The 23,144-nt window shown below is 44.9% G+C and overlaps 1 protein-coding gene across 5 annotated transcripts in view; it reads right to left on the reverse strand.

Annotated features, from left to right (window-relative positions):
• CGNL1 (cingulin like 1) overlaps nt 1–23,144 on the reverse strand; it is a 157,229-nt gene that overhangs the window by 17,397 nt on the left and 116,688 nt on the right. For 4 of the 5 annotated variants that reach the window (XM_027067350.2, XM_027067349.2, XM_027067348.2 and 1 more), the window contains exons 9-14: nt 15,092–15,298; nt 13,751–13,855; nt 8,531–8,683; nt 7,460–7,630; nt 3,321–3,482; nt 432–521 (exon numbers count right to left, since the gene is read on the reverse strand). In XM_027067350.2, the coding sequence (XP_026923151.1) occupies nt 432–521; nt 3,321–3,482; nt 7,460–7,630; nt 8,531–8,683; nt 13,751–13,855; nt 15,092–15,298 (888 nt within the window). The remainder of the gene's footprint in view (nt 1–431; nt 522–3,320; nt 3,483–7,459; nt 7,631–8,530; nt 8,684–13,750; nt 13,856–15,091; nt 15,299–23,144) is intronic. The other variant, XM_027067351.2, reaches the window with a different exon arrangement.

A 23,144-nucleotide genomic window follows, 5' to 3' on the forward strand; every position in this document is an offset into this window, starting at 1 on the left:
AAAGCATTCACTTGGAAGGGACTGTTATTGTATGGTGAATGCTTCCTAGGGGTCTCTATTGCTTCTCAAAGGAAAAGTCTGCACCACATCATTCACTTTCCATGGCACTTAACACAGTGTCAGCCACAAAATTTCACGCAATTGTTTGTTGAACTAATGATTCTTAGAGCCTCTGCTCTAAAAGCACTTTGCCCATCATGGCCAGTAGATTGTTACCCATCACCACTCTGGAAACTTCCACCTTGTGTGCTTTAAGTTATACGTTATATCTCCGTCTTGGTGGCTTACTATGGGGAAGACTACTCAGTCCTCCATCGTTTCCAAAGAGCAAGAACTTTTCTTCCCTCCTCTGGCCAAATCCGTGGGTTTAACCTCTCACATTTCCTTTTTCACGAAGGACAATCCATTCATCATTCAACTACACACAGTACCTGTTCCCTGCTCCGAGTGATCCTCTCAGACAGCAAATCCGAATTATTTCTTTCTTCTTCCAGTTCCATCTCCAGCTGAGACACCTTGTCCTAAGAAAGAAGGAAGACACAAACATGCCCAATGGAACTTGCACTGACCCGGGTTAAGGGCAAGTACTGCCCTGTGGAAAGATAACCTCAAGGGAAGATCAAAGCAGGGGATCCTTAGCGTTTGGGGAAAGGACGTGTCTGTTTCCCACAATGCCCAAAAAAACTGTGTTTTATTGCTTTCATAAGGTAAAATGTAATTGTGCATTTCTAAAATACATATTACCCCAAACCCTAACATAAGCACTAGGGATATTTTAACATGTTTCCTTCATGTCTTTTTCCCCCCTCGTGAATCAAAGATCTACCTAAGGCTAAGGTCTCCAAGTTACCTGTTAAAAGGGAATGTGTGTACTCAGCTATCATCCAAGACATACTTCTCTAAATATTCCAAGCTCTGGACAATGCTTTTCTCTCTCTGCTGCTCAGGGTTTCCTAAACCTTGCAGGAGTAAAGTCTACGACATACTTTTGCACCTGCCTGTTTCTTCTAGGGAACCTCATGCACTTTGCACTGTGGAGTCCCAAATCTGCACCAGAGTAACACAGAGACAGTGGTGGTCCATTCTGTTAAACCAGTCATTACAGAAGAACTGTCATCTCTTTCTTCCTCGCTGGGCCTTCATTTAACACCACGGAGTGCTAAGAGAAAAGCATTTCAAAGTAGCTGTGTGTACGAAAAAAGAGGCTTCTAACACAAACCACTCTGCTTGTGGGGTTTGCGCACATGTTTCTCCTGTCACTAGCCAATTTGTCATATGTCTGGGTTAACTCAGAGCCACGCACGCTAAAAAGCAATTAGCATGGTGAGTTTTTAAACACGAGTCTGTAGCATCTGTACGTAAACACTGTCTCTGCAATTGTCAAAGTTGGCTGACAAGCTATGGACGCCTCTGTAAATGCCAAAAATAAGACTCACAGAACTCATGCGAATGAGTAAATGTCTGTGAATGCCTTCCCTGTTGGTGAACAAAGTCTTTCGGGAACCTAGAAAGCTCCCTCCCCGGAGGCTGAGAGTCCCAAAGTCCAATCTGGAAGGGAGAGCTGGGTTCCGCACCAAGCCCCGTGTTTGTTCAGTGGTTCCTGACTCCTCCAGGGACAGTTCTGCCTTTGTCAGAAATCACCAAGGGTCCACAAGTGCTGTGTTTACATAAAACAGCCTCTGAGTTTCTGAGTCTAAAGAAAACGCCCAATTGTTGAGAAAGCCCTGGAATCCCGAGAATTAACTTGCTAAATGCAGCGAAGGAACAGGAAAGATATTAGTCCCAGCAAGACAGTCCTGCCAGCCGCCCATCAGGGGAGGAGACAATGCCTCCCATGTGCGTCACAGAGGGAGGCCCTTGAGAGCTACTAGTCCTGTAACTAATGGAGAAATAACTAAACCACTGCACAGGGGAGAGTGAGGCCCAGCTATGTCACTGCCTCTAGACCTGGAGTTGGCAAAAGGTTTTAGTCAGAACATTCTAGAAGATGACACCCCAACGTTTAGGTAAAAGCACCTCCTCACACGGTTCTCTTCCTGCCTAAAATCTGTACAATTCAAAACCCACCAGGAGCATTCAGGGGGCCACTACACCAAAGGTTCTTACACCACTGCCTGATAAGGCTTTAGCCTGCTTTTAACCAGATTGTTTAGGTCCTTGAAAAATCACTTCCTAGTTAACCAGGCTGACCTTAGCTTTCCTTAAAATGAGCCCCTCTAATGAGATCAGAACGAGGACAACAGCAAAATACACAGCAATCCTACAAAAGAACAACAGAACTGTAACCAGGTTATTCCAGCCTCTAACAAGGGCCCATCTAATAAAATCTTTAATGGTTGAAACATCACTCCCTAGATAAAAATTGCTACTAAGTCTCTTGGAGGTTTTAAAAGTTATTTCTCTTTATTTGCAAAATCAAATCAAAAATTCCATGGGTTTTAAATTCAAACTCTCTCTCTCTGTCCTTAAGCACTTTTATCAAAACTTTGACAATTTTAACTTCTCCCCTTGGTGTGGGGCTGATTCTCTTTCTCTCTCTAAACTCCATTGAGATGCGGGTGTGTGTGTGTTGGGGGGTTGTTGTGGTTTGGGGCTGGTTTTGTTCTTGAGCATTACTCTGTTTTACAGGCTCAGGGAGACTGACGTTAAGGTCCCTCCTGTCATGCTCGGTAGCCTGCTCATGTTCATATTCAAGTCCTTGATTCTCACTTATCTGCCGTGTTGTGTTTTCACCCTGTGAACTGATCACCTCCAGCTGGCGATTCCAGTGAGCACATCCTGACCTACTGTCTGGGGTTATGTACATACGGTGTATCCAAACAAGAATTGAGCCACACAGTTTGCCACTAGCTTGGGCAAGGGGGATCATCTGTCAGAAAAAACGGGCCAGAGTCAGGGACAGGAATGGAGCCATGTGGTGAGGCAAGTGAGAGCCGGCAGTCAAGCAGGGTGGGTGCAAGGCACAGCTCAGCCCCTCTTTAGATGGGCAACAGTCCTACCTCCTCTATAGTGGGAAGCATCTCCAAAGCAATCAACCGGAAATGCTCTGTCTGTGTGCCCTTATGTAAAGTCACCTGGCCCCTGTGGGGCTCTGTTTTGTTTCCTCTTGAAGACAACAAGGGCACTGTTTCCATCATTCCTTTCAGCTCTGATGTCCTATGCGTCTACCAACTACAAGCTTCTTCCTCAAATTGAGAAATGACTACAAAGGTCTGGCTGTTCCAGAAAGTAAAAACCAAAGGCTTAGGTGTGCACAGCTTCTCTTGTGTCCCATGCTCGCCCTCCATAGGCCCCAGCTCACACTCACGCGGCCTACAGACCTCCATCTGCTTGACGAGTCTGCTTCGGTCATCTTTGAGGTGACTCTTGGCCTCCAACTCATACTCCAGGTCCTTCAGGGTCTGCTCCAGAAGTTGCCTTTTTGTAAGTGCTTCATCCTGAGCTCTCTGGTGGTCCCGTAACTCTTCTTCCATCAGACGCATCTAGAAGGAGTGGGCGGTTATCTGGGCTGTATCAGGAGCACCTGGACAGCATTTGGACAGTGCAGAGGCTGACCCCAGCAGTGATCAGGGGATGCCCACGTACTGGAGATCAGAAGACCCTGAGCAAGTTCCAACTCCTTCTGGGTCTCAGTTTCCTCTTCCTCTAGCTACAAGTAGTAATCCTTTGGGTTCTAAATTCAATGTAGTAGATGTTCGTTAGCATCTTGAAATTAAGTGTAACAGAAAATATCAGAGTAGAGCAGTACGAGTAGATACTGCTTTGTGAAACCTTTGTGCCAGATATTCATATATTTGTATGGACGTACCTATTACTGGGTTGCGATGCGAGATTTATTTCTTTCCACATAGGTCATAGCCAAAAACACTTGAAAGTCACTGAACTAGGTAAGTGCTTCCTAGAGTGCAATTTATTACCCACCTGTACCGGCATCATCTCAGTGGAGGGTCAAAATCAGGGGAAAATAATAACTGAACTAATGATCCCAAAACAACCTACAGACACAAAATCTAATAATATAAATGTGCAGTATTAGGTGAAAACCTCTGCCTCTAGAAGAAAATCCTGTATCAGCTGTCATAATTTACAGTGTTTTTTTCATCCACAAGGTGGCACTGAACTAAAGGCTTTGAAAAACGTGCCACAAAGAGATTCATACACAAGGGGCTGTCCATGTTTTCTACTTCTCTGGAAGCTCCCTGAGGGAACCAGCCACCTCAGCACAGAGTAGGTGTTCCTTACACATCTGTGTGGATTGATTCAGTGAAGACAAAGGCTATCTGTTTTGTTTCCAACTTCCTTCCCTCTTGGAGCTGGGGTGAAAGCACTCTTAGGAATAACTACACCAGGGGTTTATTTCCTTCAGAGAGTATATGACAGTGAGTGGCAAACTCCATTAAAGAAGAGCATCCTTTGGGGGTGCCTGGGTGGCTCAGTCAGTTAAGCTTCTGACTTCAGCCTCAGGTCATGATCTCATAGCTTGTGAGTTCGAGCCCCGCATTGGACTCTGTGCTGACAGCTCAGAGCCTGGAGCCTGCTTTAGATTCTGTCTCCCTCTCTCTCTGCCCCTCCCCCAATTGCACGCGTGCCCGTGTGCACTCTCTCTCTCCCTCTCAAAAATAAACGTTAAGAAAAAAATTTAATTTAAAAAAAAAAAAAAAACCAGCATCCTTTGAGGGTATTTTCACAGAGAGTTGGGGAAGCCTCCAAGATGGTCTTTGGGGCGGCCCAGCAGGTTGGCCTAGTTTCGGAAGTCCAGTGGAAAGACCTAAGGGAATGGGTTCCTGTCGTGGAGACTGATCGCAACACCAGACCTTTCTATGACAACAGCATAGCCTTGAGGAAGATCTCTCCAGTTACAGACCTTCATCTGGCTTGGTGGTAACTGAACCAGAGCACAAGGGGAGAATCATCCCAAGGAAAAACAATGATGGAACATTCTTTAGATACTATACTATAGCGCATTAAAAAAAAAAAAAAAAAAAAAAAAAAACCTCTCCAGGGGCACCTGGGTAGCTCAGTCAGTTAAGTGTCCAACTTTGGTTCAGATCATGATCTCACGGTCCGTGGGTTTGAGCCCCGTGTCAGGTTCTGTGCTGACAGCTCAGAGTCTGGAGCCACTTCAGATTCTGTGTCTCCCTCTCCCCTGCTTGCATTCTCTCTCTCTCAAAAATAAACAGTGAAAAAAATTGTTTTTAAATCTCTCCAAAATAAAGTTTTAAATTACAAAAAAACCTCTGTGACTCAGTTTCCTTATTTGTAATATGGGATTATCATAAAACCTACCTTAAAGAGCTAAGATGAGAATCAAATGAGATTAATACCCGAAAAGAAGTTTGAGGGTCAGAAAGACTGACAAACCAATGCACAGCCCACACTCCTTTCTTGATACCCTTCCCACTGCCCAGCACATTCCTGTCTTCTAATGCCCAGTATGTCCCTCCTAACATCTCGCAAGGGCTATGTCAAACTAAGAGTACTCAATACAAATATGCACCAGAGAATACACATAGTGTCTAGAATCACAAGTAAGCAAGTAACTTTTGAACCCACCAGTGTTACCTTTAAGTAGTCAGAACTGCCCTTTGCTAAGTGGGATTTAGAAAATAAACTGAATAGTGAATTCTGAGTCTTAATTCTCTAAAGATTACCTTCATCAGAACTTCCTAGATCCACACCAAAGGCAAAATACGTAAAACATCTATTTCTCTTAAAGCGAAGAAGGCAGTGCTGTGGCCCTGAGGATAAGCCACTTTTTTGTTAATGGACAGTTTTAACTCAGCTCAACCGAAACACAGGGTTAGGGGCAGTGAAGAGTGCAGCTTAAGCTTTTCAAGGATCCAGAGTGACCCTAGCCTGTTTATTCACTTTTGTTTTAAACAACTCCACTGATTTCCATAGCTTAATGCAGGGTGGTATCTGACTGCAGTTTCCTTCCCGAATGATGAGGTGTCTGTTTCTGCCATTTACATGGAAACAGTGTCTCATAGGGTTACACCACAGAGAAAAATCTAGGAAAGGCCATCTTTGCTTTCACCCTAAGAAATCCTCTTTTGAATTACTGCTCTTTTATAAACCATACAGGTCTCCTGCTGGCCTTAACGAATCTTTCTGGATCTCAGGTGCCTCATCTAACTAGAGGATCTCTAAAGTTCCTTCCAATCCAAAGATTCTAGCAGAACAATAACTGTTAACACAGAGAGTTAACAGGAAGCACTTTGCAGGGGTCATTGTGACACTGTGATTTTTCCAAAATCAAAACAGCACACCATGTGGTTGTTGGTGTTAAGACACCAAATAATCTGAATCTCCCCTCCCATTTGCCATAGAAATGCAAATGACTTTTTTTTTTTTTTAATGCGGAAGAGAACTGTGATGTCACTATGCTAATTTCAATGATCTGTGGAGTCCTGTATCATATGATGCTGAAGCTGAGGGGACCTGTTATCAGGGTCCTTCCAGAAGTGTTCTAGAGGTCTGTAATAAATATCCATTGTTCTCTCACACGGTTATAGCACTGACTCATGCATGGGTAACATTTCTTTGATCATCAAAGACATTAAAAGTTTGTTTTTTAAAGAAAATCTTGTTTTCCTGTGGAACCTTGGCACTGCTTGTGAAAAAAAAGCAAGTCTTGGAATTAAAAAAAACCTTAACATTAGTGTCCAGGACATGCAAGCCTCTACTCTATAGTTTCATGTGTTATCTCATTTCATTACGAAATGATCATTATTTTGTATACTTTTAAAGAGGAAAGAGGAGATGCTCAGAAAATTGGGGTAACTTGCTCAAGGTCATCCAGCTGGCAAGAGGCACAGCGAGAAATCAGCAGACGCTGTACTTGTATTTTAGAGCCCTCAGCTTTCCATTAAAATAATCAAAAACATTCCCTTTTTCTTAGTTCTTTACGAGTCAAGACTGAAGGGAGCTAACATTTGAGTTACTTTGCTCTATTATTCCTAAATATAAAGCTAAAAATGTTTTAATAATTTCAGTACTCATAAATTCCTGAGGATTTCTTTTTGTCTCCACCCATTGTTCTGAAGCTCTTGTCTACCCCAACCACCCTAATAAAAGTCTATATTTTCTAAATGAATGGCAAAAAGTGATTGTTTACTATAATACTTGCTCTATGATTAAATTAAAACATTAATACAGAGGAATCATTTGGGCACAGCTAGGTACACCACTCGTGCTCCACAAATAGCAGCTAAACAGTTGAGGCAGAAAATCTTGAATTAATCAAGAAGATGACCACATTCAAGTTATGTCAGAGGCCCTAGGACTTTGTGTCTTAGAATGGCATTTGCCCCATGTATCCTAAGGGTTAACACTGAAGAATCAAGCACAAATGCCGTCTTAAGATCTACCCCAAGTCTCTCCTAGAAAGGTTTAAAAGCAGTCTTTGAGGATAGTTTGACTAAGGGGTAAACCAGGAACTGATCCAGCCAGGCATTACCTCATCCTGCAGTTTCATGGCAGTCAGACGTGACTTTTCAGCCTCTAGGGTTTTCTCCTTCAACTGCCTTTGCATTTCTGCAAGCTCCCTGCGATTTTTCTCCTTATACTCATCCAGCTGGTTCTGGAGCTCCAGGGTTGATATGCGGGACACCTCGACAATGTCAGCCATCTGGAAGGGGTGACATGGATGTGAGCCTACCCTGTGATGCCCCATGTGGGGCCAGGGAGCGAGGTCTGGGTCCCATCTAAACACAGAACACACATCTCCTCTTCTTTCTTTGACAACCTCCCCCAAAGACTGTGCAGAGAACCTTGTCATGGGCTGTCCAGGCTCAGTCACCTCTAACTTGGAGGCAGCATGGAGGGGTGAACAAGCACACCCTTTGCAGCTCGATATATAGACCTTGCTCATGTCCTTGCTTTGCCACGTACCAGCTACATAACTGGGACATGTACTTAAACCTCTCTGGGCCTCGGTGGCGTCCTCGTCCTCGTTGGAAATACCAGAATCACAGTATCTATCCTACAGGGTTGCTGTCAGAATTAAAACAATACATATAGAATTCTAGTTACAAAATAGCTAGTAAAGTGACTGGTACATAGCAGGTTATCAGAAAACGACAGGCACTCCTGTTGGCTCCTAGAATGTGGGGAAGCCAGCCAGCTTTGTGCCCTTCTCCTTCTGGGTACTCTGGGGCAGAGATGAGCTGAGAAGACAAGTAGCAACTACTGGCGTTTGGAACTGTCTTTCACGCTCCTGGACAAAACAGATGGATGCAGACACAGAGATTGTGATTCAGGTAACACCTGTGAAGTCTGCACTTACATGCCAGGCTCCTTTGGGTAATTGTGGAGAGGAGCTGGGCCCAGATTCCAGAGGGTATTTTCTAGACCAGTTTCCCTTTAACTGGGATTCTCAACAAGGCCAAAGAGCTGCTTCAGTGAATCTGGGAATCTGACACATTTGTGCTTAGACTAAGTACAGGTTTCCTTAGCTCCCACCAGGCCCTCCAAGGGCGCTGGGTCCCAATGGTGCTCTGCCCACACCTCTCCCTCCCCTACCCCTCACCTCCTTCTGCAGTTTCTCAATGGTCTTATCCAGGTGCCATCGCTCATTCTCCATCTCATTCTTTAGTCTCCTTAACTGCTCCTTCTGCTCTGTCTCATCTTTAAGCTTCTCAGACAACTGCTTCTGCTCCTGGGTGGCCCGATTCAGATTTCTCTGCAGACAGCAAGCAAAGTATAGGGCTGTCACCTACCTACCAGGTCAGCCAAAGGGACAGGTGGCAGAGGGAATTCTGCAGCCACACTACAAAGTAATCAGACCTGCTACATCAGTGATAAGGAAAAGGAATAAAGCCATCAGAAGACACAAGGACATTGTTGGTTCTGAAATTTGGGAACCCAAATGTGAAGTTGACTTAGCCAAAAACACACATGAGAATGAAGGGGCAGACAAAGGATTTATTATAGAAATATAGAAAATGGTCAAGGCTGCTGGGGGTAGCAATTAAGGACAGTGTCTGAAAACACGGCATTTTCAAGTTCATGCTTGAAAACTGAGGTAAAGATATACATCAAACAAACCTAAAACAATGTGGCAATTTACATCCTGTGCTATACAGCATTATACTTCATTTTCTAGAAACTGCTCTGCTAATGACTCTTACAGTTAAAATAGCTAAAAATCAATCTATGAGGCAAGAGAACATTGTCCCATAGGTCAAGAGTTCATGTGGGTAGAGGAAGTTGTAGTCAACAGAATCGTGGGTTGGACTCATACACAGAAGAAAAGGGAATGTGGCAATCCACAGGTGGGTAAACTTGATGAGCAGAAGGTGTTCAATGGAAAAGGCAGTACTTAGAAAAGTGCAGTGTTATTCAGTGATTCGGCACCAAATCCTGGTACGTACCATAAAATGAAACTATCCTGAGGGCGCTGTTTGCCCTGGGATCCCCCCTGAAGCTCTCACCTCACCCAGTCGCATAGCCTGACATTCTTTTTGTAAGAACATGCAATTCTAAAACAAAATCCTAAAATATCTTAGAAAGATGGCTGAATGTTAAGGCCATTAGTGCAATGATAGCAAGAAGGCGCACAGCTCAGAAGGGAACAGCATGACCCAGATGTGGGCTGGATCATCTGGAAAATGTTATCGGGTCCTGAGGGCTGAATGTGGGTTAATATAGGTACTGCTTAGGACCTGTGTCTTATGTCCATGTAGACGCTGTGTAAGGACAATGGTTTATATTCATACAGTGCTTAACAGTTTACAAGCTTCTGTCACATGCACCAATTCAGGCATCTTGAAAACACTCCCAAATCGTTTTGGGCACTCCTGGCTTGCAGAGTATAGCTAACCATGCAGCTGGCCAACCCTGTGACCTGGGGACAAAAAGCCACCCATGGAGGCCTTCTGGCCCCTCCACTCTGTCAGGTTAACTGCACTCCGAGAACCAGCCAACACAACTGGGCTGCTAAAGTTAATTGCTGTGGTAAACCAAGGTCAACAAAAGCTGTTGGGAGAAAAGAAGGTGGTAAAAGGAAGGTAATCAGAAGTTCAGTGTGGGGGCAATTAGCAGGAATGTGTCCCACCACAGTCCAGCTGGGCACATACCAGAAAGAGGGTCACCTCCTGGGATTTGTGTCTGTGGTTGATTTAGTGGTATTAGGGGCAAAGGGAAGCACACAGGGTAAGGCAAGCGAGGTAGGGTTCCATGTGTGGGAGAAAACTGTCAATAATGTAAATTCCTGAAAAACAAGCAATACAGAGTGACATCAATGGCTTTCTGTGGGATCCAACTCAATGCATGCCTCGACAGACCCCCCAGCCTCTCTTTTCCAAATCCTGGATCCCAATCCTGGAGGCTCCAGGCCAGCAGACAAGCCAGCCCTGGCTCCATCCAACCTCCATATGGTATATGCATTTCTGCTTCACCCTTGGCTCGGGCAGGTCTCCCTGCCTGGCCCTGATCTCCTGTGCCACTGGAGACACCAGACTCACCCACTCTGGGCCTGGGGCCTGGCCAAAATCCTGCACTCCCCACCCCAACACACACACATCTGCTTGGAAGAACAGTTTTGCCCAACTATGTAAAAAATATTTCTTGTAGATTGCTCCATTGCAAGGTAGTGAGATCTGTCAAGGCAAGCAATAGGTTTTCTGTCTGGGTATGTCTCATAGTCCAGATTCACAATCAGGCATAAGATAAAAACACAGTGGTCGAAAATTAATACCTATCCCCAAAAGTTGTCTAAAGACGTCTTGTATCAGAATCACCAAGTAAGGACAGAGTATTCTTTGCCTTAAATGCCGATTATAGCCCCTTGGGATGGAATCACAGTTTTTCTTAGACTGGGACCCACAAATTTAGATTTAGAAGTTACCCAGATAATTCTAACATACTTTAAAGTTTAGAACAATGTTCTGCCTCCTCATTTCTTCAAGAAATGTATTCCAATACATCATTGCTGAGAAAACCTGTTCAGAATCCACATGAAAAGAAGCTAACTTCCCAATATGCAGTCAGAGGAGTAAAATGCTGTTGCTACAGTGACTGTATTTCCAAGACCAGCAATGCAAGCCCATTAACTAATACAGGGACCAAAATTGGGAACAAAATGATCAGTGAGGGGAATCCAAAGCACCAAGTTAGTGAATATATAGTAACACCCTTGAGCTTGAAATCGACTCTCTGTCAATGGACACAGAGCCTTTTCCTAATATGACTAAGACCCCTATTTGTCCATATTAACAATATGCAAGTGCAAGTGAGCTTATGGGCTTACAGGAATGACAGGCTTAATCAGACGGAGGCTGGGGTGACAGCCCCTGAGTTACAGCTGACCTGAGTGAATCCTAGTACAAGCGCGTTCCTCTCTGCCCCTGAGGAGGGGGAAGCTGTATTCAGAAAGAAAAGCTGCAATTAAGCGTTTGCAAATCTGAACTCTTGAAAACACTTCTCGGGAGTGTTTTCAGGATGCCCAAGTTACTGCATGTGAGAGCAGCTTATAAACTGTAAGCACTATACAGATATAAACTATTGTCCTCACACAGCCTCCGTGGGGACACAAGACTGAGTAGGCCCTAAGCGGTATCTTGCCACACAGTAACTGAGGACTGGAATGGCAGAAGCACTGGGGCTTTTCCCCTCTGTCATCTTGATGCACACAAGTCCAACAGAGTGGGAGGTGAAGGCATACGGAATCCATACCATGATCCACCCCCCCGAAGGAGAGAACTGTGGCTTCTCCAGAAAAGGTCTCTTTACTTCTCCACCTGCAGAAGCCATTTCTCAAGGGAAACCTAGACATCGCTGCCGAATGCAGCTCACATAGATTTGCACAACAGCACATCCTACCCCAAGCAGGAGGGGCCGAGCCGACAAACTGTGGCATCTTACGACCCACTGCCACCTTCTGACTCTTAATAAATCAGACCTAAGTTCACAGTCTTCAGCTACTATGTGAAGAAATACACTTCTCAATCATGAAGACGCCACGGATTGCTAAAAGCACAAAGCCTTCGAAATACAAAATGCTGTGTGTGGCGGGGGGGGGGGGGAACCCAGTTACTCTTTCCTCTTCCTTGAAGGGTAAGTTCCCTTTCCGTTGCCAGCTTAGGGAAGAGAGGCGTGCACAAAGTCACAGAACCACAGGAGCTGGATGTCTGGTTCCTGGTTTTAGAGAAAACAAAGTGATGGCGCACTTTGCTTCTGAGACCAGCTGAGATAAGGAAGGTGAGACTGTTGGGCCTTTCTGAGCATTTGCCAGGTGGCGCACCGGCCGCGCCTGCCATTTCCAGTTCCCACCGTCCCAACGCCGCTGGGGAAACAGGCCTGAACAAAAGCAACACGTCAGGGAGAATTTCCAAGGCAAGGCCAGAGATCTGGAGGTTGGGGTGGGTGGGGATTACAAGAAGATCTTTAGGCCCCGAGGCTATCATCTGCTCTCTCTGCAAATTAACCCTGAGCTGCAGATTCACAGCTGTGAAACTTAATGGTTTGACCCAAAGATGAGAAAGACAGGAGCCTGTAACAGCTGCACCCAGCATTCAGGGTGGATACGACAGGACACGAAGGTGCAGATTTTTGACCCTGTAGAGAAAAAATGCTTTTTTCTCTCTTCCCGTCCCCAACCAGCTCACAGATTCGCACCCTGTGCTTCGGGGTCAGGTGTGTAGTCAGCACAGGCCTTGAACAGCAGCACGGTGAATCCGTATTCCATGCAAAATTAACCTAACAAGGGTTTGTAACAAAGATCTCAACTGAAAGAAACAAGGCCACGGTGAGGAGAGAGTCAGACACCAGACTCAGAAGAAAAGAGGGCTTTACTGTTTGCAAAAACACAGTCTCTGTGCAAGGCTGGAGAGAAGGCACAGACCACTGATCTGGGGGTGACGGCTGACCTCAGTGAATCCTAGTTACAGCAGGTTCCTCTCTGCCCCCTGAGAGGGGGAGCTGTATATGGAAAGGAAAGCTGCAATGAGGCATCAGGCAGATTTATAAATCTGAACCCTGACTGCTTTGTCACTTTTCATATGCCCCTTCCCCACCTACCCTCGTTGACAAGTGGGTCCTAATGGAAAACGTTAACAATCTCCTTTTTGACAAACTGCTCAAAATCACTGGCTTTTGAATCCTCAGAAACTGCCTGAGGAACCCTTGGTGCCGGTTCGTTAAAACCCGAGAGCAGGTAGGTAAAGGACGTATCTGGTTCACACTGAGGTCGCTGGGCAAAGTCATTTTAGAACTTTAGTGCAGGCTTTGGTTCTTTGTTTGTTTTTTTTAGAATGTACTTCCACCTATCTTTCTAACTTTCAAATGGGAAAACCTAATTTTCTAAGAATCTACTGATTTTGAATACAGATAGCTATCTCGTTTCAAAAAAGCGGACTTCCTCCTGCTCCTTTTAATAGTCATCCTGAAGGACTGTACTCTATGGAGTCTATTTGCCCAAAGGAGAAAGGAAATTGACTTCTGCCAGAGAGCTGACTCCACACTGCATTGGGGACCAATCCCGCCGGCCTTCTCACACAATTCATATTTTATCTTTGGAAAGCTGTCAAGTTCTTTAATGTCTATACCGAGGTTTCTCAACCTCAGCCAGATAATTCGTTGTTGTGGGGGTCGTCCTCTGCTTTGCAAGGATGTTAGGTAGCATCCCTGGCCTCTACCCACTCGAGGCTGTCGGAGAGCGGAGGGGACCAATGGCAGTCTGTACAGGCCTCTTCAATTTTGCTTCTCAGGCTTCCTGTATGAGGAATAAAGACAACAGCTCTGTGTTTACCTGAGCATCTTCCAGCTCATTCTCCAGGGTCCTTCTGGCTGATGTGGATTCTCTTTCTTCCTTTCTTGCATGCACAAGGGCCTCCTCTAATTGTTGGGCTTCTCTCTACGATGAAACAGGGTCAGTGTGCATTTAGATGTGTGCTATGCCTATAAAGTTGACTCAGTGGCATGGAAGGAACACAAGAGACATCTGAAGACACAGCTAGCAGTGGCTGTGGTCACAATGTGCCACCCACAGGCCCGCGGTAGCTCACAACAGTTATGTTTGTTTTGTTTTGTTTTTTAATATTTATTTATTTTTGAGAGAGAGAAAAGAGGCACATCCTGAGCAGGGGGGGAGCAGAGAGAGGAGACACAGAATCTGAAGGAGGACCCAAGCTCTGAACTGTCAGCACAGGGCCCGACGCGGGGCTTGAACCCACAAACGGTGAGATCGTGACCCGAGCTGAAGTTGGTTGCTTAACCGACTGAGCCACCCAGCTGCCCCACAACAGTTATTTCTTAGATGTGTGTAACCATCTGCGGTTACCTGCTTAGCCAGATGTGAATATCCGAATCATTTGACTGAAAATACAAATATCAGGCCTCACCCTTGGAGCTTCAGAAACAGCAGGTATTGAATGGACGCAGGCACACAGAGTTTTGGAAAAGGCTTCCAGCTGATTCTGACAAATGACCATTTTGGAAGCTCCTGTTGGAATACATCTCCCTTTACATTTCTTTTGTCCTCTCTTTTACTTTTTTTAAGTTCATTTATTTAGAGCTCGAACTCACCAACCGCGAGATCATGACCTGAGCCGAAACCAAGAGTCAGACGCTTAACTGACTGAGCCACCCAGGTGCCCCTGTCCTCTCTTTTATTTTCAGTGCCAGCTCTCACTGCCATTGGTAACATGTCTCTTGGCAAGAGCCTCCGCTTCTAGATATCTGGCAAACCAGACCGTTGGTTTGTTAAAAACTGTGCAACTTCAAAATCCATCAAGTAAGTGTTCAAAAAGAAAACATAGTCATGAGTGACCGGGTCCAATGGTGGTATTAGGATGGCCTTTCAGACATTTAAAATCCTCTGTTCAGTGTCAAAACGTTGAGTGTGCCTGATGTCTGGGTGAGTGGGGACCCTGACTTCATCAGCCCTGACCTTCGGCAAAGCCCGTCTCCCATGTTCACCACCCACAGGGAACAAGAAAAGTAGCTTGCAGAGAGGACTTATTCACCACTGCCTCCACCTTTCCTACTGAATTATGCTAATAAATCCCCTTGCACTTCCGAAACCACTGACACAGGAGAAAAGAAGTTTCCGCAGCTGCCAAACCCGGGCTTGGGGCCCAGCGAGCCTTACCTCGCACTTCTTGAGCATTTCCTTTGCTTTGGCCTCGTCGCATTTCATGTCAGCAATCTGCCTCTGAAGCCGAGCGACACTCTGCTCCAGCTCTTCGATGCTTCTGCGCAGCTTCTCATTCTCCTCCTGCAGTGCCTTCACGTGCATTTCAGCCCCCAGCTGGCTCTGCTCTGAAGTGTTGCTCCGACTGGCTAGGACCTCAACATTCTGTTAAAAACATGTAGCAAGTGAACATGGGACCCACTATCAAGGGGCAGTCCCCAGCTTGGAGCAGGGAGGACATTTATTAAAAACCCTCTATGTGCCAGGCACCATGCTAAGCCGGGGAACGACACGCTGTAGCCTGGAGGCCAAATCCAGCATGCCACCTGTTATTAAACATAAAGTGTTATTGGAGCATCGCCACGCCCACTGATGAGCACACAGTCTATGGCAGCTTTCAGGTTACAACAGCAGAGTGAGTGGCAGATGCCTGAAGGAAAGGCCTCTGATGCTGCAAACCTACGATATTTACCACCTAGCTCTTCACAGAAAAATGTTGTCAACCCTTGCCTGTATTAAGTCTTTGACATGGGATTTCAAGCTTTTAACAGCTCTAGGAGGTGGGTACTATTATCACTATTTTACAGACAAAGAAACTGAGACTTGGGTAGATAAGGAACTTGTCCAAGTTCACTTAGGAGGAAGTGCTTTGGGCAGACTGAATCCAGAACCTGTTCTTGTAACCACTGCCTTCTGCTGAGTTCATGGCCCTGACCTCTCACCACGTACAGGGCCCCTTAACAGGAGTTCTGGATGAAGGATGCTTTCTGTTTATAGATTTTTTTTTTAATGTCCAATACAAAATGGAAATTAAAATTCACTTAAATTATGATACAGCTCCTGGTGCAAGCTCTAGGCACGATCTTCTGAAAATGAGCTCGTGCTGCACAAAATTCATAACAGAAAGGCATGGTGACAATTACAGTGTGGTTATTGTTAGTTCCAGATGTTGCATGGGCTTTTTCTTTTTTGGCTCAGCAACACAAAGTGATGATAAGTGGCCTTGTCCAGAATTCCACTTCTCCCAGAAGATCTCTTGCCTTCCATCTCTCCACTACAACAAAGACGCCAATGTCAGCAAATCTAGTGCTCACAACACAGCGCTGCAGATGCCTGCAAGGAATGGAAGGCCCAGGGAGGGCAAGCTGTGGCTTCGAAGGCTATGTCATGGCCCACTTGGGAGAACTATCCGCCGGAATTGCTTGCTTACTTGCGTAGCCTTACAGAAATATCTTTAAATCTTGTAACAGTACAATAAGCTGTATTAGCCTGCACTGAACCAATTAGAGCATTTCAGAAACCAAAGCATCTTTTCACAACCCAAAAGTTTAATTCCATACATCTTGGAAAGGCCATCACAGCCAAGCTACTGAGTCAGAACATGGTTAGCTTGCAATGCTAAGGAGAAAAGTAAAGTGCCCAACAGCTGGGACTTCTCAGGACTACGTGGGTATCCTCTCCTACTGAAACCAGCAAGATGAACAAGGAGAAATAAAGTGTGTTTGAAAGCCTGAGGAAAGAACCAAAGAATCCAATAACTGGCCAGATGGGGAAGGAGAAAGAAAAGTCTAGACTGCTCATTCCTGCCCTAACTTTCCCAATAAACATGAGACTACAAAGAGACAGTTATCAGGACAGTGTGGCACTGGCATAAGGATACATATACAATGCAATAGAATTGAGACCCCCAAAATAAACCCAACATTTACAGTTAACTGATTTTCAATGAGGGCACCAAGAAAATTCAATGGGCAAAGAACAGTCTTCAACAAAGGGTACTGGGACAAATGGGTACTCACATGCAAAGAGATGATTTCACACCCGTTCCTTACATAATTCACACCTATTCCTTACATAGTACACACAAAAGAACTCAAAATGGATCACAGACCTAAATGTAAGATTTCAAAAACAAAATTCTTAAAAGAAAACAGGAGTAATAAATATTTGTCACCTTGGTTAGGCAGAGTTTTAGATGCAACATGAAAAGCACAAGTAACAACAACAACAAAAATAGGTAAACTGGACTTCATCAAAACTAAACACTTTGGTGTTGCCAATGATACCATCAAGAAGGTGAAAAGACAACCCACAGAATGAAAGAACATAGTTATAAAGCATGTATCTGATAATGGACCCATATCTAGAATATATAAAAAATTCTTCAGCTCAATAATAGCAAGATAGATAACCCAATTTAAAAATAGGCAAAGGATCTGAGTGGACCTCCTTCCAAAGAAGGTCTACAAAAGTCCTAGAAGCACATAAAAAGATGCTCGACATCATTAGTTATCAGGGAAACACAAATCAAAACCACAACGAGGTGCCACTTCACACTCACTAAGATGGCTATCATCAGAAAGACAGATGATAGCCACTGTTGGGGAGGCTGGAGAGAAACTGGAACCCTTATACATTGCTAGTGGGAATGTGAAATGGTACAGCCACTTTGGAAAACAGTTTCGGAGTTCCTTAAAACGTTGAACAGAGTTATACGACCCAGAGATTCCACCCTTAAGTTTATACCTAAGGGAAATGAAAACCTACGGCCACACAAAAACTTGCACAAAACCTCAGAGCAACATTATTCTTGATAGCCCAAGAGTGGAAACAACCTAGCTGTCCATCAACTGATGAATGGGCAAACAAAATGGGGCGTATCCATACCATGCACTGGCTCCAAAACGAATGACGTACTGAGCCATGCTACAACATGGATGAATATTGAACAACATGATGCTAAGTGAAAGCAGCCAGTCACAAAAGCCCACATGCTGACATTTATACAACATGCCCACACTAGGCAAATCTATAGAGACAGAAAGTAGATCAGTGGTTGATTGGGGCTGAGGGTGATGAAAATGTTCCCTGAAATTGACAGTCGTGTTGGATGTACAACTCTAGGCACACACTAAAAACTACTGGATCATGCACTTTAAACAGGTGAATCATATGTCATACAAATTATATCTCAACACAGCCAATTCAAAGAGGAACAAAAGACAAAGGCAACTTGGATGCGGAGTTGGGATGGAGAGGAGAGATGAGGGGTTTACCTCAGTGGTCTGAGGTCGGCCGAGGCACAAGTGAGAGGAAAGAGCAGGCTGGAGATACCTGCCTAAATCTGGTAAAGCAAAGAACGCACTCATGCAGTCAATGCTCCTTTGTTCACCCAGAAATCTCATCAAGAACAAGACCACTGACAACCAGATCTCGCTGAACCTGAATTCAGAACTAACTGGCGTCCTGACCTGCTAGATAAAGGACGCTTTGTTGTGGTGTGATGTTTAGGACTTGGTATTCTGTCTGCAAGCGGTGGAGGCACATCCTGAGTTCTGAGAACTTACTTGCAGGGAAGCCAGGCAAGTTAATCACTCGGTTTATGGCTGGCTGGCAGGGGTCTGCTCCAGTCCTAGCTTTCAGTAACACAAGCTGAGTGGGACTCCAGGGAGCCTGAATGGGTGGAGACACTTAGTCTTGTTTTGACTATCTGTAAAGTATGTTTTTCTCCTGTCTTCATAGTGTGGAAGACCATAGTATATTTACAAATAAATTTACCGTAAGCCTCTGTTGGTAAACCTTTCCGGAACCCATCCCTGTCCCTGCCCACACACACAGTCCCCTATGTTATATCAAGCCCATAGGACTCAAACTTCCTTTTCCTGAAACCATACCTAATTCCCTGCATATCCTTTTGTTCAAGGCAGGTCTTACATGCAAGTTCTTCTACACGACTTCCCAGTGAAGAAAATGAAATTGGTCTAGAGAACCTCCAAAAGCCCCCCTTCCAACTCTGAACTTTGATCTATGTGTCTTTTCCAAATGCTTAAGTTTGTATCTCAGGAATGTTGGCAAAGGCAGAACTCTACTGAGCCCAGAGCTGGTAAGGACCTATGCAGAGATCACTGGAGACAAAGTACTGCTGACCTCACTGAAGTTACTGGAACCATACTAGATAAAGGACCTTGTGTTGTGTTTTGATGTTTAGGTGATTCTTTGATCTTAAGTCCTGTATGTCATAACAAGATTAGAGAGACTACTGCATCATATATAAAAGTAAAGACCACACAGTTTCTAACGATTTCTTTAGCCACATCATTATCACCTATGTGATATCTATTTTAAAAGAATTGCATAAACTTGCTTTTTAATATTTTAACTACTATTTTATTCACGCAAGCAGGCATAAATAGTCAACAGAAACAAAAATTCCACAGCCACTGCAAAAGGCTGGAAACACCATACTAGGCCATCGCCACAAGGGCAAAAGTAGCAGATGTGCTATATTCTGATGTTTTTCAAGACAGATCCACCCCTTAAAATTGCACTGAGATCATTTCTTCACCTTTCAGGCAGCCAAGGTCAGAAGGTGGGTGGGTGGTATAAGGGGAACCCAACACACACACTGCTGGGGGGCAGCTAGAAACTGGTATGAGCTCCTAGGGGGGCAATTTGGTAGTATCAATCAAAATTATAAAGTACATTCCCCTGTGACCCTGCAACTTCTCTTCTAGCACTTTATCCTACAGGTGTGCAAAATGACAATACAAACAGGATTATTAATTGCAGCATTATATGAGCAAAAGATTGAAATGAACTAAGTACCAACTGATGGGGCACTTATTAAATAAGTTCTATCAGTTCAGTGATAACCTGAGCAGCTGGAAAAATAAAGTAACAAGAAAGCAAGGAAAATGGAAGGGACAGAACAGTACACGCAAGAGCAAAGTTTGTGTAAAAGGAAGGTAATGGGAGTTAAGTATGTAATTACCCGGCTACACAAGAAACTGGTAACACTGGTTGGCTGTGAGGAAGGGAGGCAGAGTTATGGAAAGGAGGAGAGGAACGTATTCCCTTGCAAACCTTCTTGTAAGTCTTGATTTCTGAACAGTGGAAATTTAGGAGAGATTACATGTTTTTAAATAAATACACATTTTCTTTGAAAAGATGATCAACGGCCACAGGCACTTGGAGGACAACCACCTCCCCAGACCAGTTCTCACCTCCTCCGGCCTCTAGAAACCCTTCCACAGCACATTCACAGATACTTCTGGGCCATGGAAGACAGCAGAGCCTGGAGCCTGGGGAGCAGCTGTACAAACAGAGCACAGCGCCAACGAAATCTCCCACGCGGGCTCACATAGTTAAGAAATTCCTTTTCACCACATATAGGTGGGAGAGTGGAAAAGGCCCAGATGGCCCAGGACTTGCACTTATATGAGCATGTCTCCAAAATTTCCACCCAGCAACCTGTAGGAAGAGAAGTCCAATGTGGGCTGATGGGAGGTAGCCAAGGGGCTGCAAAGAACTCCCTTTCAAGTTTTGGGTTTTTCCATCAAAATTACCAATACAAAATTACAAGTACATTCTGCATTCGACTCCACAATATTTTTCATCCTACTCCATGTTCTCATTTTATAAGACACTGAGCCCTTGGTGTTCTGGACGAGGTACCACTTCTCCCCTGCAGCCGTTCCAAGCGCTCTCCCCTCACCCACCTGGCACATGCACACAGATCTCAACCCGAGCAACACAGACATAAATCATCTCAAGAATGGAATCCTCAGTTTTAACTCTAAAAATGTGTATCTAACAGTGTAGAGGAGGGAGCAGAGGGCTCTATGGTCAGTCAACCACATCAGACTCAAACCCACGCTATGGCTGTTTGCAGCATCTTTCGCTGGGCCTGGCCTCGTAGGGCCTTCCTTTCCTCACTTGTAAAAGGTGGATGAAGTTACCTACTTACTACACTGTTGTAAATATCTGGACAAGAGTCCTCACTACTGACATGACTACCAAGCCAACAAAACCCACACATGTTTTCCAAAGGGTAGGGCTCGGCACAGTTCATCTGCTGTGGTTCTAAATCCCCACACGTGGTTTCAAACTGCAGCCTGCACATTTTTGCCAGCTAAATATCAACCCTACATTGCTCCAAAGAGAGAGTCAAGATCCTCTAACGGTCTTTCCAGGACAACTGCACTGCACAAATTAGATGACCTCCTTCTTATTAGTCCAAGGGCAAATCAGGTTTCTTGGTTGGCTAATTCATTAAAAATTTAGCCTCATTTCCCAACTGAGGATGGTCTGCTAAATTGATGGCAACTAAAAAAAAATTTCCAAAACAGACAAACAGCATGTTTCAATGTGTTAAATTGCTATATTTCCACTACTTCTAAAATAGTTGACTTTTAACCATATGCTCCAATTACTATTTAAAAGAAGAGGAGAGAATACACACCTGTATCACAAGGGAAAAAAAAAGCGCAAAATCCCAGTCTTTGCCAGGTACCACCATTCACTGCAAATACTGACTTGCTTATCAGCTGGCACATTTTCATGACTTAATGTTCACATTTAGAAATGCTCACAGTGTCTCCTGGGGCCACAGGAAACTTTTATCCACAACAAGCACAAAATTCCCAAACGGTAGCAGAAAAAGCCACGCGTGAGTATTTTTTTTGACCCAAAGCTGCTGATGCACTTTCCTTGCAGGAGCACAGACACCTCGGATGGACAGGTTTGCTCCTGTTGGGTAACAAGTAGCCTAGGACAAGGCCCTCCTGGCTTGCCCTAGTACGGACCCAACACATGGACATATCAGGCTTTACTAATTAACAAGGCCTCGGTCAGAGCCAGCTTTTGTTTCTTTTCTGTCTCCCTTTTTTGCTGAATGAGTGAAAACAGCTGAGGCGTGGAGGCCAGGAGTCCAGGGAATGGAATGTTGCTTTGTCGGTTCCACGTCACTGGCCACCCCCCACCCTTGTGTTGAGGCTGCACGAGCTCAGCTGACCGGTACCCAAAGTGTCCCCTAGGTCAGGTCATCGGCTGGGAGGTTACCGCCTTTTCAACCATCACAGCTGTAGACGTCCACTTTCATTTCCACAGTGAGGACCTGGGTCACAAATAAAGAGTCCCTTTCTCACTGTGAATGTGTAGAGAACCAGGTCCCCTGCATGGGGTCCTCAGCGTCCCCCTCACCTGAACAACAGGAAACAGTTTAGGAAAAGAAACAGCATACAATGTAGTTGTAAGCCACTCACTTCATCTCTTTCCCTAGCTGGCTGGGAATTTCACTGGCCTAAAGCCTCCAAGCCAGGACTTCTCACACTGTGTTGAGCACAGGACTCACCTGGGGATCTTGTTCAATGCTCACCGTGGCTCAGGAAGCCTGGAGCAGGGCCCCGACTATCCATTTCTAACAAACTTCCAGTTGATGCCAGTGATGCTGGGCTGTGGGTGTCACTTTGAGGAGAGGCTGCCCGATCTCAGGGCCTTCCTGCAGAGGCTCACAGCTCAAGCCCCAACTCTTCAAGTCCTCTGTGTTTCTTGATATGACTCCCAGTGCCTGGGATTGGGTGTCATGGGACTTGGACACTAGCGCAGGCTTTGCAGCCAGCCCACACTGTGACCTATGCAAACCTCTGACCTCTCCGAGCTCTATTCACATCATTAAAGAAAGTGTAATAGCTCTAAGTAGGTCAGAAAATTAAAAAAAAAAAAAGCTAAGAGATAGTAGAGCTTGAAAAAGCTGACACCCTTGCACTAATGTAAAGTGATGGGGTTTCCCTTCCTCCTCTGACTCTGCCTACTTACCATTTTTGGTCACGGTGGGGTTGAGCCATGGAAAAACATCATTTTTTAAACCCCTTCTCTAAAAGTGACATCAGAACTTCCAAAACTTCTCTCACTCTATTTTCCAAATGCCAACACCGTTCTTCCCCAGCATATTTGCAGTTCAGAACTAAATCGGTCACGCAGCTGGACTGCTCAGTAAGCTGTGTCGGTCTGTGTTTTGGCAAGGGAGCAGGTCACGAGCGAGACGGAATCAATGTGGCAAAGGAAACAGCAAAGAACTGGAGGGTACTCGTTACCAAAACCCCAAATATTTCCAAGGAAGAGTTGATTCCAATGCCGAGAACAGTGGGTAGGAGATGTGGATTCTGGACCAGACTCTGCTAATAATACACCGCATGAGGACTTCGGGCAAGTCATTTAACTTTGTCTGCCT

Source organism: Acinonyx jubatus, chromosome B3 (assembly GCF_027475565.1).
Source record: "Acinonyx jubatus isolate Ajub_Pintada_27869175 chromosome B3, VMU_Ajub_asm_v1.0, whole genome shotgun sequence".
In the NCBI taxonomy this organism is placed as follows: Eukaryota; Metazoa; Chordata; class Mammalia; order Carnivora; family Felidae; genus Acinonyx; species Acinonyx jubatus.